Source organism: Ictidomys tridecemlineatus, chromosome 8 (assembly GCF_052094955.1).
Source record: "Ictidomys tridecemlineatus isolate mIctTri1 chromosome 8, mIctTri1.hap1, whole genome shotgun sequence".
In the NCBI taxonomy this organism is placed as follows: Eukaryota; Metazoa; Chordata; class Mammalia; order Rodentia; family Sciuridae; genus Ictidomys; species Ictidomys tridecemlineatus.
This window is the reverse complement of record NC_135484.1, coordinates 155,334,926-155,352,430: the sequence shown is the minus strand read 5'-3', so window position 1 is coordinate 155,352,430 and position 17,505 is coordinate 155,334,926. Positions and strand designations below refer to the sequence as shown.

The following is a 17,505-nucleotide window of genomic DNA, read 5'->3' as shown; positions in this document are numbered from 1 at the left end:
TGGCCTGGGTGTAGCAATCTCATTAACTTGCTCCAATTTAAATAGTCTTTCCCAGAACCCTTGAGGCATGGAAGGTAGATACCTGCTGAAGCACTGGAAACCAACTGTAGCTATGGGGAATTTACTGTCCAATAGAGAATTTCCCAAGAGTAACTAGGGCTTTTAGACATGAATAATGACAGTGCCAAGCTGATGGTAAGGAGGTGTGCTGGAGATGGAGAGCCAGGACAGAGCTGAGACGGACGTCCTTGGCTTGGAGGCAGGCTCTCCGCTGTGTCTCTTAGGTAAGAGGGGTCAACTGGTCCCTTCTGTTTCTTTTATGCTCCTAAAACAAGATCCCACTGCAAACTGGATTATTAGAAGAGAAGGACATTCTACTGGAAAGAGAGGATGCTAGTGACAGTGTCCATCTGGTGTGTAGTTAATGTCTCCCCTAGTAATTAACTGACCCTCCACAACAAAGTGCTTCCTGACTGTGCAGCCACTGATTCATGCAGCTCAACCTTCCCTCAGTGCCCATTTACCAAGTGTCCATGTGTGCCAGATTCTGTGCTGACTAGATACAAGTAAACATCACGGGTCCTTGACCTTATTGGAAGACTTGCTGAAGAGAACAGACCATGGAGGTTAATAGAGTTCACAATGTATCACTCAGTATTCAAATACAACCTTTTGTTATTAGAGCCACAGGAAAGAGTTCAAATTTCTATCTTCTTGCCTTACTCAACACATATTGGTTTATCAAGTCCTGTGTATCTCTTGGAAACCATCTCTGCCAAACCAGTCACACTCTAAATCAAAAAGGCACTGGCTTTTTTTTTTTTTCTTTCCCCTCCCTTTCTTCATGTAGATTCTGGGGAAGTTATCTCTCCTCCACTCTTAAGCTCTTCACAGAGTTTAATATGCCATCTTGAACTTTCTGGTATGCAAATAAAGTTCATCTATTTTGTGTTGATTTTTCTATTTCCATTTCTGACAATAATCATAAGTAGTCCTGACCTTGGGACTTAATTTAAGCTCTGCTCCTCAGTTTCTTTATTATTAAATCTATGATAGGGTGAGAAACTTTTCCTAAATTGGTTGGATTAAGTGAATTAATATGCTGGGAGCACACAGACAAGTGCCAGGCACACAGGAAATACCTAAGAAGCCATCTCTCCTAATCAGCCCAAGCTGATTTCACTGCTGAGCAGCTCCTTCCAAAGGACAGTGAACAAAGACAGGAAGAGGTGGAGGCCAAAGGAGTTAAAGACCTAGACCCAACCAAGATCAAACACCTAGGAAGTGGGGGAGGTGCATTTAAATCCAAATGGAAAATAAATCAATAGTTAAGGCTCAAAGGAAGTAAGGATCCATGCTGAGGCCAGATTCACTTCAAGTCTGGTGGTTTTCAGCCTTCATAACTTTCAAAATGCTGCAAAATTTAACGTGGCCATTAAGGTATCCATTTGATTTCCTACCACCTGGCCTTCACTGAGATCTGCGATGCTAGACTTTTTTTTTCTCCCCCTTTGAGAGCAGCTTTGGGAAGGAGGGAGATAGAGACAATGTCACCAGACCCCACTACTCAAGTTAGTATCTGGAAAGCAGAAGGCACATCTGCAGGAACCAATAATAAATTACACTACACATTAGACTTTAATAGAGGAACGAAACCATTCAACTCTAAATGCTTCAGCGAAGCTCCAGGAGTCCTGAATATGTTACTCCTCTGCTTGGCTAATCCAGGATCCCAGGCCTGGGCAAGCCTTGGCCGCGCAGGGCTTCCCTGCCCTCGCACTCAAAACTTTAAACCTAGAAACTAGGAAAACAGGATCTTAACAGTGTAATGACAGCAGCTCCATTTCGCCTGCTAGGTTTTCGAGCTTAACTTACCAGAGAATATGACCAAGTACATACAAACGTTGTTACTAACCGACTAACAGTTCCCTACCATAGGCCAGTTTTTACCTTGTCCTCTAAAATAAAGCTTACAGGTACACTAGCATGGAGCAATAAGCAAAACAAAAGCTAGTTAGTATGAGTATCAGCTCTTTCTTTGAGAAAGTGGGGGGCTCTGAAAAGAGCCTTTGGGTTTGATTGTGTTTCCGGAAGCTCAGATGTCAGATCACTTGCCCTTGGCCTTGTGGTGGCTCTCGGTCTTCTTGGGCAACAGCACAGCCTGGATGTTGGGCAGGACGCCACCCTGCGCGATGGTCACTCGGCCCAGCAGCTTGTTGAGCTCTTCGTCGTTGCGAATGGCCAGCTGCAGGTGACGCGGGATAATACGCGTCTTCTTGTTGTCACGGGCCGCATTGCCCGCCAGCTCCAAAATCTCGGCCGTCAGGTACTCCAACACTGCTGCCAGGTAGACGGGCGCGCCGGCCCCGACGCGTTCAGCGTAGTTCCCCTTGCGCAGGAGACGGTGGACTCTGCCAACAGGGAACTGCAGCCCAGCGCGAGAAGATCGAGATTTCGCTTTGGCACGCGCCTTGCCGCCCTGCTTCCCACGACCAGACATCGTAGATCTGCACACTCAAGACACCAACACGAGAAAACAGGTTCTAGCAAAACAAATAAGGCCAGGAAATATGTAGAACAGGCCTGCTTTTATAGACATTTCCTGGCTAGTGAATCCGACTCTCTGATTGGCCATAATAAGCATCAGTTAAGAAACCAATAGAAAAGCTGTATTTCCATACCTCATTTGCATAGTTCTGCCCCTGGATGACAGCACTGCCGTTTATCTTCCAATTAGGTAAGACTTGCTCTGCATCCTTCATTAGCATAAATGCCCTATAAATAGCAGAAATCGGCTTCATACTTTCATTGTATTTCTGCTGTTTTAAGGCTTTAAAATGCCTGAGCCAGCGAAGTCCGCTCCTGCCCCGAAGAAGGGCTCCAAGAAGGCGGTGACCAAGGCGCAGAAGAAGGATGGCAAGAAGCGCAAGCGCAGCCGCAAGGAGAGCTACTCGGTGTACGTGTACAAGGTGCTCAAGCAGGTGCACCCCGACACCGGCATCTCGTCCAAGGCCATGGGCATCATGAACTCGTTCGTGAACGACATCTTCGAGCGCATCGCGGGCGAGGCCTCGCGCCTGGCGCACTACAACAAGCGCTCGACCATCACGTCCCGGGAGATCCAGACGGCGGTGCGCCTGCTGCTGCCCGGGGAGCTGGCCAAGCATGCCGTGTCGGAGGGCACCAAGGCGGTCACCAAGTACACCAGCTCCAAGTGAACTTGCCAAGTAAGCGTTTTTACACCTAATCCCAAAGGCTCTTTTAAGAGCCACCCACATGCCCACAAAGAGAGCTGTGGACAACACTGAATTTAGTTGGGGATTAAACAGAATCAAATCAAAATGGTCAGACTGGCTTCACATTGTCTTGGGGATTAAGGCAGTAAGCACTGGGTTGCGACATTTTCAGTATGCCGAAATCTGATTGGTAGACACAAGCCAATCTTTCCTCTGAATACTAGTGCTCCACTTCTGCCGCAATTGGTCTGGTGGTTTTGCGCACAAAACTAGTGGCCACAGGCACCCTGGATTGTGATTGCAGTTGAGGGGAGGGCAGCTTCAAGTGCGGTGAAAACCAACCCAGGCAGGCGACAGTGAAGAGCTGGAGCGAGGGTGAGGGAATTGAGAAGCTAGTAGACTGGGGCACACGCGGTCTCCACTGGAACGACTTCCCCTTTCCAAAAAGCGGTAGGCTGAAACTACATCTTCCCTTAAGCGGTCAGGATCTTTAAGAAGCCAGTTACTACCCAGAAAGCAGACTCTTTTTACACATTAGGCAATGTGATTGTACTTACGAGATTACTTAAGCACCCTATGGTGTCTGCAGGTTTGACACCTGGAAAGAGTATAATAAACTAAAACAGATAAATTTAAGTTAAAAAATCCTAATGTTTTTTAAAGAAATCAAGTTGTTTTAAAGGTGTTACCTCTTAGACTGTAACAATTTTGACAGTTTAATTAGGGTCTTGCTTAAATAGGATATAAGGAAATGTAAAGTTTTTTAAACGAAAATTTTAATACTTGGTAAATACATTTATAGGGAAAATCACCTTTCTAACAAGATTACCTTATGGATGAACTCACAAACTTAATTATTTACTTTAAAGTGGTTCTTTTTAATAGCATAATGTAAACATAATACTCTACTAATAGGTTACAGAAGCTTAGAGATTATTATTTTTTCCATTTGGGATTATTAAAGTAATTAATTTGAATTTACTAAAAATTTTTCCCCACTAGGTTTATTGGTTAAATGAGTAAACGTTTCATTTAAAATTTTAAAATTGTAACATGCATTGAATTAAATTAAATCATAATGTAATTTTTAAGGAGGGTTGATTTTTATAATGTTACAAATTAAAAGGACTCTGTCAGTTTAAAAGCTGAATTGTTACACTATAACTTTAATAATGTAGATGAATATTGAGTAAATACAAGAGAATGACCATTTAGCATGTTTATTTTTTTAAAAAAGTTGGTACTGTTTTGTAGTGTAATAAATTCAATTGAATATATATCATCACTTTAAAATAAGACTGTGAGCTTTTTTTGTTTTTATATACCCATGATTTATGTTTGCATCCTAAGATAATAACCAGTTTTCTCTGATAACTTTATTTTTTACCTATCCTAAATTCAAAGTAGTAAAACAGTTAAGATGCCTTTTACCCCAAAACAACAAAAAACAAACAAACAAAAAAACCAAACTATCTCTAGATCTTCCTTGACAGTCATTGAGCAATGAGCACTTATTTTCTTCACACCGTAAGGAAAAGTAAACTGCTAAAATAATTAGTCGAATTTTAAAATTTGATTTTAAAAATTTCATTGAAATTCCTTGGATGCTGGGAGTGTAGCTCAGGGGTATAGTGTTTGCTTAGTACAGGGCTTAGGGATCCATCCCCAACAAAGGGGGAAAAAAAGTCCTTGATCTATACAGGAATAGACTATTCACACTGGGCCTCTTTTGAAAATAATGAGCTACCACAATATCCTATTTTTACATCCAGTCTTCAGGTTTTTTTCCTCTCCTCTTTTATAAAAATCTTATTTTACTTTGCCGGTTGAAGTCATCCTATGGTTTGATATAACTTGCACATAAGTAAAGGAGTGCTAATAATTAACTAGATGAGTTAATGGTTTGACAAACTCAACCATCTTGAGACTGTGGGATGCTAATAATTGCCTACTTATAAAGACAGGTGAGAATTAAATGAAATGGAAAAATAACACTTGTTCCAGAAATGGAATTCTAATAAAATGGCTGCAGAACACCATTCCATGATTTAAAAAAAAAAAAAGAAAGAAAGAAAAGAAAAAAAAAGAAAAAGAAAAGGAAAAAAAAGCCTCTGGGGACAGAATCTCTTAAATTTGACTCTTTGTAAGCACTGAGACTTTGGAGGAAGTCATTTGATCTCTCTGTGCCTCATGTTTTCATCTGTACCCTAAAGAGAAAGGTAATAGACGTACCTTCTAGAAGATTATAAAGATTAAAGATCTCTAGGCATGTTTTTAAGGACATAAAAACAACATTGGTTTTGAATCTTCCTGATTTGGAAGGGGATATAGATTCACCACTTTATCAAACAATCCTAGTGATTCTAAATTGAAAAGTCATTAAAATTAATTTTTCTCAACCTTTACCCTGCATAATACTGGATGACCAGATATAAAATTAATTTGGCAGAGTACACAGCTGCCTGTGTGTGACCTTTTGTGCAAAATATTCTGAGCTTTGACTAAATTCTTTGAATTTAACATTCAGCGTGCCCTGTCCTCAATTCCTCTGGGGTGATTATAAATTAGAAAAATGGCAGTGAATCTGGAGAAAGCTACTTTCTTGCTACTTCTAACCTCAGTTCTGAGGAAGAAAGAAAGTTGAACTGTGGTTGAATCATTTAAATATTCAGGTCACCCTGTCATCCAATGAGCTATTTGCAGAACAATCCATTGAAAATCTGTCTTTATTTCACTGTGGTTGTTAGTCCCTTGTGTTAGATCTCACTTCCGCTGGCTTAGAAGGGACAAAGTGGCAGAGATGGTGGACTTGTCTCCTTTTGAGGAAATAGATCTACCTGTTGGAGGTAACCCTGAGGCAAAATCTTGACCTTATCATTTGCAAACCTAGGCTAATCCTCTGGCTAATCCTCTGGCCATTCAATTTCTCCAAAAGTAAAAGAATTGGTTTCAAGAGCAATAAGAATAAACCTTTATAATGCCTTTCTCCTTTGATCTCTTTTCTTTCTATATTCTTGCCCTCAATTTTCCTTTCAAGTTTTTATCTATTAGGCCCAAACTTAGCTATAGAACAAAATACACTGGAAATTTTAATTTTTAATACATTTGCATTTCTACGGTTAAACATTCTTAAATAATGTGGATAATGGGCCTTTTGTTCTAGATTTTAAAAGACACATTTGGAATTTAGTTCTGAATGAAATACATTTTTAGAAATTAAAAAAAATATAAAATTTGCCTGGGGATATAGCTCAGTTTGTAGAGTGCTTGCCTCATGCACAAGGCCCTGGATTCAATCCCCAGAACCAATACACACACACACACACACACACACACACACACACACACACACACACAATATAAAAATAATTCTACAGAGATGATGCAGGATCTGAAATCTTGCATGGAGTAAACTCGCTAGCCTCAAGTGGAGGTCACAGAGGCCTGTGCCCAGCAGACAGCAGGGCCAGGACTTTTTAGAGTGCTTGAAGAGAGTGCTCAGGACTTTAGGACTAGGCCCAATCAATTCCTAGGAGGGCAGAGGGAATGTCAATCAACTGGAAGTGAGGAAAAGGAACGAACCACCTCCAACCGCCTATCATTTGAGCTTCGGCCTCGAGGGTGGTCTGCTACTGGCTTAAAAGAGTTTTTCTTGCCTTCAGGATTCTCTAGGAACACCTGAGACAAACCTGGCTTGACCCTCTCTCCCACTGCCCCTCCCCTGGGGGACCTCTGCTGCCTCTCTGTCATGCCCCACACTATGGCCACGTATGCATGCACACATCCGCTGTTTCCCTCCCTGGCTTGGCCACTGCCTTCCCTGGTCGTGTTCTGACCTCCATCTCCCTACTGTTCTGTGTAACTTTTGTACCATTTCCACCTAATTGCTGAGACTTGTGAGTTGTGATTTCATTACCACAATATCCTTAGGGTCTATCCCTGAGCCTGGTAAATAGTAGATGTACAAAAACAATGGGATTCATGGACTGATTTTATATATTTTTGAACAACAAGCACTGTTCTACATGTGTGTATATGCAGTGAACAAAGAATCACTGCCTTCTGGAAGCTAGGACTCAAGGAGAGTCAAACAGAAGAGCAGAGAAAGTCAAATATGTGGTCTATTAGAAAGTAAGTGTCATGGAGGGGAAAAAAATATCCAAAAAGGAGCAGTGTTGGGGGGTGAGGACCATAGGCGTGTGACATTCTCAGTGCTTCATCCAGGCAACAAGAGCCAAGCAGGAGCCCCTCATGCCCAGAGGTCTAAAGAGAGCCAGCTAGCATTCCAGAAGCTTGGCAGTGCTTGAGGTTTGCAGGGGGGTGATACTTGTTTATCATCACAAAGGAGAGCACATGTGGCTGGAAGGTCTAGGTATGATGGGCCGTCCATGCTAGTATGAATGGCAAGACTGAGTTTGCCTCAACAGATAAACCTCACAGCACAGCAAGGTAAGCAATACTTGCCGTTGTATTAAATAAACCCTCAAAACTTAGTGGGTTTAGCTGGGCATGGTCATGCACGCCTTTACTCCCAGTGGCTTGGGAGGCTGAGGCAGGAGGATGGGGAGTTCAAAGTCAGCCTCAGCAATGGCAAGGCACTAAGCATCTCAGTGAGACCCTGTCTCTAAATAAAACTCAAAATAGGGCTCAGTGGTTGAGTGCCCCTGAGTTCAATCCCTGGTACCGAAACCAAAACCTTATTGAGTAAAGGCCACAGAAGTGAATTATTTCCTTATCTGTCGTCTCACGAGGGTGAGGGAGTGGAGCTCCTGCCACAGTCTTCCAGGGAGAAAGTCTTCTTCCATTACATCCTCGGGGCATCCTCTGGTCTCAGAGATCCTGGCCAGAGACTGAGCGTCAGGGCAGCAGGCGAAGGGAGAAGGGAAAAGGCCTCTGAGAGAGCCAGATTGTCATGACCAGGCCTGGCAGTGGCACAAGTCATCCCCACCCTCCTTGCTGGGCCGGAGCTCAGTCTTGACGCCACCTCCCTGCCAGGGAAACAAGCGAATTCAGACTTCAGAATGCCTGTGCGCCCACGCAGAGAAACGAACAGGATTCAACGGAGGAAGAGCAAGCACATTCTGTTGTCATGTCCAGTTCTGTGTCCTCCCCGTTCTACTTGACCTCTCCCACTTCCTCCTACCCTTCTGTGCCCATTTAAAGGGCCCATGATGGCTTCTGACGAGGCAGTGACAACACCTAGCCTAGACGGAGCATAGCCATAGCCTTAGGATGATCCAAGAAGGGTCTTCTTCCTACTCTCCCCTGCACTGAAGGACCCGTGTCTGGTTCTTGGTCTGTCACCTGCTAAGGAGTCACCACCCAGGCCAGTCTCCTTGGAAAAGGGGAAGGTTGCTGCCCTCATTGAGCTTACATGTCACCTGAGGAAGACAGGCAGCCAGCAAGAATAAGAGAGAGGGATGACTTTCAGGGAAAGGGGGACCAGGCAGGGTCACCATCTGCAAATACCCATATTAACCTCAGTGCCGATGGCTGGTGGCTCTAGTGGTTAACAGTGGTGTAGTACTCAGTATGTGTCTGGCACTGTCCTGTCTTACTACATCAATCGAATTGATCCTCAAACAACTCAGTGTTAGCCAGAGAGCATGGGGTGGCCTTGAGGAATGATCCAGCCATGAGAAAAGTGGAATAAAGCTCTGTTGGTTCTACTCTCAACTGTTCAGAGGACCATTTCCATCGCCTTCACTGCAGGCGGGAGACTGGAAGGGTGTGTGGAGCGGGGTGTGAGCACAGGGAGGAGAGGCTTCCAGCATAGTCCTTAAGTGGGGTGCCTTTTCAAGGGTGTTTGGAGAACATGTGTGCTACTTGGATTTGTGAAGACTGCAAGAAAGAACATGTCTATTAAATGTACGATGGTGACATCAGAGTCACCCCTTGGATTAGGAGCGGTCACCAAAGGTTTGTGGGGGGTACAGTGTCCTTCGTCACCTAGAGGGAGGAGTGCCTTCCTCATGCCCACCCCCCTACCACCAGGCTGTGCTTCCAGCCAGATCTTTTTTCAAAACTATCTAAATGTGACTATTTTTTTTTTTTTTTTTTTACTACTACATGAAAAAGATGCGACAAAAGTTTCTGTCTTTCCAAAGTGAAGTAATGGCCTGGGTACAGTATGAATCAAGTTATAAGCAATCAGGTTATCTGAATGTGGGACACTTGTCACATAAACCTGCATCTTTCGGCCAGACTTCTGTGTCAGCCCACAGGAATTACAGGGGTATTCTCTTATGCGGTCCCTGCATGCATTACTCTGGCTGAGTTTGGACACTGGAGAGCGTAAACTGAGATCTGCCTTGTTTGCTTGTAAAGAAAAGGAAAAATTGTCACATAACGCTGCAAGAATCACACTAAGCATTTATTTGGGAACTTTCCATTAGCTATGCTTTTCTTCTGACTGTACTTCTTTGAAAGGAAGATGGAAGTGGGGGACATGGGAGTGGCTTCCTCTATCAGCTGCTCATAGGAATGAGCACTTGAGAGAAGAAAGCATCTGCCCCACGTGGGAGCCCCCGGCATGAACCCCAGCCTGCCCTCACTTGAGGGCTTTCTCCATGCCTCTCAGGCAGCTCTGCAGGGCACGTCCAAGCCCATGTCCCACTTTGGACCATCTTCACCTCTGCTTCCTGTCACTATGTCTCCTTTAAGTGCAGACCAGAGGGCTTACTGCAGAGGTCTGTCATCCAAGAGCTGTGCCCCTGAAACTCAACCTCTCTGGGCCTTACTGTCCTCATCTGTAAGCAGGATGAATGACAGTTGATAACCTTATAAGGTTGTGGCAATGACCAAAGGCACTGGCTTCTAGGAAATGCTTCAAACAGTGCCTGGCACAGCGAGAACATCCAGTGAGTACCAGCCTAATGACGTGGCTGGGCTGCAGCAGTGAACTAACTGGTCAATCTCTTTCTTTCCCCAGGAGGAACAGACAGCCTCTAGACATCTCTCCACCTCTGCTTCCCCTGATGGACCCTGCTTTATCTCACAAGTCAAACCATGAAAATGAGTGACTGTGGAAAAAGACAAATGGAGGTACATTTAACAATCAAGGAAGGAACCATAGACACCTGGCTGAAGAACTCATTTCTTGTTTTTCTCCCCTGAGTGTAAGAGTGTTAGATATTCACTGTAGAAATTCGTGAAAAGAAACATTAAAAAAAAAAAAAAACCTCCTAGTATCTCTTATTTATTATATATATCTGAGGTAGCTATCCATATGAATATGAACATACATAGTGTACACACAATATGATACATATAAAGGGCTGGGGTTGGGGCTCGGTGGTGGAGCACTCGCTTAGCACAAGGGAGGCCCTGGGTGTGATCCTCAGCACCACATAAAAATAAATAAATAAAATAAAGGTATTGTGCCCAACTACAACTAAAAGTAAATATTAAAAATTAAAAAAATAGATATAAAGCAAATGTAGTTATCATGCTATTAATATATGATTTTTTAGGTAACTGGTTAGAAATGCAATTTTTATGAATGTCTAATATTCTGCTGATGGGGGAGATATATATGTTGTAGATGGTCACAATACCTTTATAACCTTTATTTTATTTATTTATGTGGTGCTGAGGATTGAACCCAGTGCCTCACACAAGCTATGCAAGCTCTTTACCACTGAGCCACAGCTCCAGTCCCTCCCTTGGACTTTTGATTCCTATTTTGGGGGAATATCTATATCATACATAAGTCTTATTTTTCTTTTTACAACTGTTACAGGACAGGTACTGCATATGTGTGTGCATGTGTGTGTATGCGCCTGTTTTTACGATACCTTTTCAGCTAAGGTAAAATATGAATCATGGTTCCTTTTCTGTTTTTTTTTTTTTAATACAATGTAAGAATTTCCTAAATTCATCAATTCTTTGTTGCTTTTAAAGAAATGGAATGATAACTTCTGTCAACCTATAAATATAAGAATCAGCCTGATCCATACCCTGATCCATAAGCCACTAACACTTAATGGCACAAAAGCTCCCAGGTATCATGGAGGGTCAGAGAGACAAACATATAAAAATATAGGGTGCTCAGAAAAATGCACCTGGGATCTCCTTATAGAAAAATATTTATAAGTCAAGAATTAACAGTGCATGTGGGGAGAAGCTCAGGGCCACATACAGGGCATTCTTTCAAGAACATTTTTCCAGCACATTTGCAACCACACCTGCCAGTCCAGTCTTAGAGATTGGGTCTGCAGTTTCCACTAGGACTTCAAGGTTCCTGCCTCACCGTTTATAGTTAATTAGGGGCAAGGACTGTTTATCTGGGATCAGGAGGGGGAGGTATTGAATTAACAAAGGACAAAGGAAACCCAGGGGAGGACACCATTCATGAAGGTGGCCTGATTTGGACCAAGCAGATCTCATGAGATCAAGGCTACCACCCTGTCCTTGAAGGTCTTCCATATAGCTCCAGGAACTGGGAGGTAGTTTTAATCACAGACAGCCCTCATCCCTGTTGATTGTGTTTTATTTGATGATCCTTGGTTAAATAAGGACATACTCTGCAGTTTTTAGGTAATTATACATTCTCTAACTCCTCAGTGAGACAGCTAAGAGATCTGTGTTACTTCCTTCACATATATAAATAAATTTCAATAAAAATTGGGGCATGAATAATTTCTTTCCTTCACCAATAAGAAGCTACCCATATGGAAGGCCATTCGGAAGACAGGAAGTAAATTTTCTACTAGAAATTTTTTTTGAATTAACAAGGAAAAGAGGATGTTTGTTTCTTTCTCTTGAATTTGACGAAGAATCGAGGGCTTTCTCGAAAAGATTTGTCACGTAGGGTCATTTGTCACTGAAAGGTTAAAAGGCATATGAAATGTGAGTCTCTAGGAACCATCCTGCGGTGGAACCTAGGCGATTTGCTACCCACCAGGTTTGTGGGATGCAACTTTTCGAGGTAAACAAACACAAATGCTCCTCCTCCGGGGGCGGGGGCGGTGCCTGAGCGATGCACCAATCACAGCGCGCCCTGCCCTATATAAGGCCCTGAGGCCCGGCCACTTTTCACACTTGTAGGTGGTTGTTAACGTCCTTCTTCTTGTGCTATGTCAGAAACAGCTCCTGCAGCTCCCACTGATCCTGTTCCAGGCCCAATGGAGAAGCCGCCTGCCAAAAAGCGGGGGAAGAAGGCAGTCGGCCTGACAGGTGCAGGTCGCAAGGCTCGGAGTTCCTCGGTGTCCAAGTTGATCACTGAGGCTCTTTCCGAGTCCCAGGAGCGAGCAGGTGTGTCCTTGGCTGCGCTCAAGAAGGCCCTGACCGCCGCAGGATATGACGTTGAGAAGAATAACAGCCGCATCAAGTTGGCGCTGAAGAGTCTGGTGGGCAAGGGTGTTTTGGTGCAGACCAGGGGTACTGGTGCCTCTGGCTCCTTCAAGCTCAGCAGAAAGGCTGCTCCTGAAGCCACCAAGGCCAAGGTCAGAAAGCCTGCTTCTGCCAAGGCTAAGAAGCTGGTCCTGTCCAGGGACTCGAGGTCCCCAAAGGGTGCCAAAACCAACAAGGGAACCAAAAAGCCCAGGCCTACACCTAAGAAAGCTCCGGCGAGTGGGAGGAAGACCAAAGGAGCCAAGGGCATCCAGCAGCGGAAGAGCCCTGCCAAGGCCAGAGCAGGGAAGCCCAAGACTGGGAAGCCCAAGCTGACTCTGCAGAAAGCCAACCCTAGGAAGGCGGCTTCGAAGAAGTGAAGAGAGGAGATAAGCCGAACTGTCTACGAACCCAAAGGCTCTTTTAAGAGCCACCCACATTTTTAAAATGGCGTGACACTGGAAAAATATGAAACCAGTTAGTGCTTATATTGTACTAGCAAGGTGAGTTAACACTAGTGAGGTAGTCAGAGTTGGCCACAAGAGGTGGCAAATGTAGTTGGGGGTAGAGAAGGGTGTGCTGTAGAAGAGGGTCTGCTTTGTGGAATTATCTGCTTCTGGAATTATCAAAATGGAGAACAGGAAGAAGTCAGCACAGAAATAAGCCTCATTTTGTTGAAAAAGAAAAATGCTTAAGTCCAGTTTACCCTCTTAAGGTGTATAATTCTAGTCAGTTCCCCTGGTGTCCATTGACTGAATTATGAATCATGATGTTCAGGATTGGGGATAGGGAAGTTGAACCTTTCATTAATGTTCCTCCTGTGTGATGGTTGAATATACTTTCTGTGTACAGTTGCAAGAATGTCAAGTAGTGTTTATGCTATGAGATGACATACATCAACAAACGTCATCTTTCATAATGTGTATTTTGAAACTATTGGTCTAGTAGGAATGTCATCTTAATTTTTTTTTTTGGGGGGGGGTGGTACTGGGGATTGAACTCAGGGCACTCTACCACTGAGCCGCAACCCTAGCCATATTTTGTATTTAGAGACAGGCTCTCCCTGAGTTGCTTCCTGCCTCATTATATTGGTGAGGCTGGCTTTGAATTAGAAATTCTCCTGCCTCTGCCTCCAGAGCCATGAGATTACAGGTGAGTGCCACAGCACCTGGCTGATCTTAATATTTTAATATATCTTATTTATGAGAGTGCCAGAGCAGTCCACAGGCCAAGATACACTGAAATAACTATAAAAGTTACCTTAAACCTTTATAGAAATATTTGTGATTGCAGTTGTTAGGGCCCAAATTAAATCTTCCTGTCCTAAAAATTATATAAGTACACAGGGTCCAAGCTGAAGTACCTTAAATTTTTAATTTTTCCTTAATTTGATTTAGCATTCTTACATAACTATCATAAATATTAAGTCTATGCTAATGTAAACTTGTTTTCAGCTGTGGTTTCAGGAGTAACTGAACAAAACCCACTGCAAAACTATGCAGTGCATTCCAGTATGTTCTTCAGTGGCTCACTAGGTCCTCACCTCTTCATTTATATATTTTGGCTTTTTGCAAAAATTGTGCACTAAAATGGAACATAACCTAACAGATTTCTATGTGTAGCTAATCAACCCAGTTCTTGGCTGCCTTTAAGCTGATGTTCCTCATGTTCCTATGAGGCTGGAATTGTGAGAATGGTCTAAGACCATGCTTCACTTGTCTGACCTGGCAGTGAGCCCATACAGGATGAAGGATGCCTCACCACCAAGTTACAATACTGGGGCTCCCTACAGGTTGCTCTTGGTGTTACCAACCTGTCTCCAGTTTTCCAAGTTTTTGTACAGGCCTTACAATATAGCCAATCATTTTTCCTGTAGTCCTGAGGCACATTACAGGGCCTCACTTTAGTTAGTAGTACAGTGCAAATGTTAATAACCCCCACCCCATACTGAACTTCACGGCCCATTGAGTGTTTTGCCTGAGAAGCTTAAGTTGTGCAATACATGTCATCAAACACGAGGCAATGTGCAAACACCTCAGACCACCCACACACAAAAGGGGCGCTTTTCAAATGCTTCCAAACGTAATAAGTAGGAGCACCTCAGTCCTTTTGGTTTTATTTGTGCTCATTTTAAGCGTTTAAAACATGTGCTGCCGGGTACATTTTATCTCCGTCTTGGCGTAAGATTCATGAAGTCATTTTCCCTAAGAAGCCTTATAATCCCTTAAGGCCAGTCCAGCTCTTTACATGAACTCGTGGGCGGCCCTGAAAAGGGCCTTTAGTTGGGGAAAGCAGGCGATGGCGACACCAGGACGCTCAGCCGCCGAAGCCGTAGAGGGTGCGGCCCTGGCGCTTGAGCGCGTAGACCACGTCCATGGCCGTGACCGTCTTGCGCTTGGCGTGCTCCGTGTAGGTGACGGCGTCGCGGATCACGTTCTCCAGGAACACCTTGAGCACGCCGCGGGTCTCCTCGTAGATGAGCCCGGAGATGCGCTTGACGCCGCCACGGCGGGCCAGGCGGCGGATGGCGGGCTTGGTGATGCCCTGGATGTTGTCCCGCAGGACTTTGCGGTGGCGCTTGGCGCCGCCCTTGCCCAGGCCTTTCCCTCCTTTGCCGCGACCTGACATGGCTGCGAACAGTGCCGCCAGACCTAACAGGCCCTTTAAATAATACTCCTGCGGACCTGATTGAAAACCACTTACGTTGGCTGGGGTTTTCCAAATTAGGTCACCGAAGGGGGTGGAGCAAAAAGAACCTCGATGTTTTGATTGGTCAGTGAAACGTAGCTTTTCATTGGGCGGCTGCAAGGAGAGGTACTGACTGCTTTGGGCTGAAAAGCTTTACTTTAAATTATGCTTTGTATTGCATTATCCTGTCTTTGCGCTTCTGCAAATTGCGATTAATCTTATTCGGTCAGTGTCACTAAGGAGTCCCATCCCGCATTTCCTTCTATTTTCACCTAGTGGGCATAAATTAGGTAGGGGTTCCTTGGGCATGAGTACAAATAACGTCTAAAATAAAATGGATTCTTGTGTGGTTGCACTTTATCTCCAGTATTGCAGGTATTCCTCGTTAAACCAACACATTTTGATTGTCTGTGTGCTGGGTAGAGTTTAAGGCTGGCCATGACAAAAGTACCTAAAGTCTCTTTTATGCTTGGGAATATGAAACGGTAGAAAAACAACTGCAAGTTAAATCTCCCTCCTGTTTCCTAATTTGAGTCAACATTTATTGACTTTTTATTTTATTTATTTTTTAATTTTTTGGCAAAAGTCTGAATCAGGGAACAAGAGAACAGAGCTAAGCTTGAGGGCTTGCGTAATCAGTTACCTCTCTTCCCTTTCCCGGACTGCTGAACCTGTCTGATCTCCACGAAATTCCAAACAGGCTTCCCTTACTGCCTGTATTCATCCACTTGCTCAGGTTTTGGAGACAAAGGAACATACGTTTTGTAGAGTTGGGGATTAATTGTAGTACTAGGCTAATACTTGATTAAGGTCATTACAGAGCCTACAAATTCCTTCCTGGGAGTCCTTTGATAAGATTATTGATGTTAAAATAAGGCTAATCACACTAAGAAAAAAACAACAAAAAAAAACCAGACCAAAAAAAAAAAAAAAAGAAAGAAAGAAAGAAATAGGTCTGAATAAGGTTGAAAGTCTTTTCAAACCAAGTTTCTCCTTAGCTTCCTGATGCAGATTTTGATTTTGGAAATTTTCACACACACACACACACACACACACACACACACACACACACACACACGGTACTGAGGATTAAACCTAAGGTTGCTTAACACCTGAGCTACACCCCCAGACCTTTTTATCTTTTATTTTGAGACAGGGTCTAAGTTACTTAGGGCCTTGTTAGATTGTGGAAGCTGGCTTGGAATTTATGATCCTCCTGCCTGGACCTCCGAGCCACTGGAATTATAGGCCAGGGACAATCACTGTTGTCTGAAAAAATAAACAGGCACATTGCCCACCTCCTCTCAGTTAACAGACTTATTGTGGATTCTTAGAATGAGACTATGAGGAGATATACAAGGTGTGACAGCCTCAGACCTGCTCACATGAAAAGAGATGCACTGGGAAAAGAGATCCAGAGGGGGCAGGAAAACTGCAAATGTCATATGGTTTGTAACACTTCTAAAATCATCAAGTGGTTTTCTTCTGTCCCCAGGTTGAAAGGTTTTAGATTCCTGACTCCCCATCACACACTTTTAGCAGATTTGCTAAGGCTGAAGGTCAAATATAGCAGAGAAAAAGTACAAGGACCCAGACCATTCACAAAACTCTGAATCTCAATGTGCTTTTTAATTCAGGAAAATAAAATTATAGTGTATAAAGTTTGGCAATTTTGTGCCCTGACACACATGCCAGAAAGTGCCATCTTTGGTTAAACTGGAGTTTTATGTTGTCTTTTCCCCAACATTATTTTGCCTATTAGATTGTTAATAAATCTCACTTTTATTTCACATTTGTTTCTTTTTTTCTATTATCTATTTCAAATATCCTCTGTTCTAATTTTTCTCAATGACAGAGACTAAAAGGGAAAAAGAAAAAGATGATCAAACAAATAGACAAATATATGTATAAATACACATATAAATATATATGTAGATATGTGTTAAAAATTGATTTTTCTATTCCAGGAAGAGTAGTACCTGATCATGGCTTGGGAGAAGGAAGGCTCATTCCTGAATATAAATGGTTCCCTATTCTCCTTTCCTTTTCCTCTTCCTTCTGGGTGAACCTAGAGTACCAGAACCCATTCACACAGCCTGTGAACTAGGCCCTTCAGGTAAAAACTCTGCAAACACGTCATGGCTACTAGAACATATGAAGCACTCAAACAAAACTATAATATAAATCTTTAAAAATGCATACTGTCCAGACTGCTGCCTCCCCCCACTAACTCCATCAGAATAACCAA

General features: G+C 43.4%; 4 protein-coding genes across 4 annotated transcripts; 2 read left to right on the top strand and 2 right to left on the bottom strand.

Annotated features, from left to right (window-relative positions):
• Positions 1-2,047: 2,047 nt before the first annotated feature.
• LOC101975635 (histone H2A type 1-C) lies at positions 2,048-2,825 on the bottom strand. Its single transcript, XM_040283650.2, has one exon. It carries the CDS (start codon positions 2,498-2,500, stop codon positions 2,108-2,110), a length of 393 nt encoding a protein of 130 aa, XP_040139584.1. The 5' UTR covers positions 2,501-2,825; the 3' UTR covers positions 2,048-2,107.
• Positions 2,796-10,297, top strand: LOC101975357 (histone H2B type 1-C/E/F/G/I). The gene is made up of 2 exons (XM_005337049.5): positions 2,796-3,227; positions 10,168-10,297. Exon 1 carries the CDS (start codon positions 2,838-2,840, stop codon positions 3,216-3,218), a length of 381 nt encoding a protein of 126 aa, XP_005337106.1. The 5' UTR covers positions 2,796-2,837; the 3' UTR covers positions 3,219-3,227; positions 10,168-10,297.
• A 255-nt stretch (positions 10,298-10,552) lies between these two features.
• On the top strand, positions 10,553-17,047 carry H1-6 (H1.6 linker histone, cluster member). The gene has a single exon (XM_005337048.4). It carries the CDS (start codon positions 12,314-12,316, stop codon positions 12,947-12,949), a length of 636 nt encoding a protein of 211 aa, XP_005337105.1. The 5' UTR covers positions 10,553-12,313; the 3' UTR covers positions 12,950-17,047.
• Positions 14,660-15,235, bottom strand: LOC101972801 (histone H4). The gene has a single exon (XM_013363671.4). The coding sequence runs from the start codon at positions 15,195-15,197 to the stop codon at positions 14,886-14,888; it is 312 nt and encodes a 103-aa protein (XP_013219125.1). The 5' UTR covers positions 15,198-15,235; the 3' UTR covers positions 14,660-14,885.
• Positions 17,048-17,505: the final 458 nt, after the last annotated feature.

What these genes read in the sequence shown, in the direction of transcription:
- H1-6 (XM_005337048.4), top strand. Translation starts at nt 12,314, where the DNA reads ATGTCAGAAACAGCTCCTGCAGCTCCCACTGATCCTGTTCCAGGCCCA.
- LOC101972801 (XM_013363671.4), bottom strand. Translation starts at nt 15,197, where the DNA reads ATGTCAGGTCGCGGCAAAGGAGGGAAAGGCCTGGGCAAGGGCGGCGCC.
- LOC101975635 (XM_040283650.2), bottom strand. Translation starts at nt 2,500, where the DNA reads ATGTCTGGTCGTGGGAAGCAGGGCGGCAAGGCGCGTGCCAAAGCGAAA.
- LOC101975357 (XM_005337049.5), top strand. Translation starts at nt 2,838, where the DNA reads ATGCCTGAGCCAGCGAAGTCCGCTCCTGCCCCGAAGAAGGGCTCCAAG.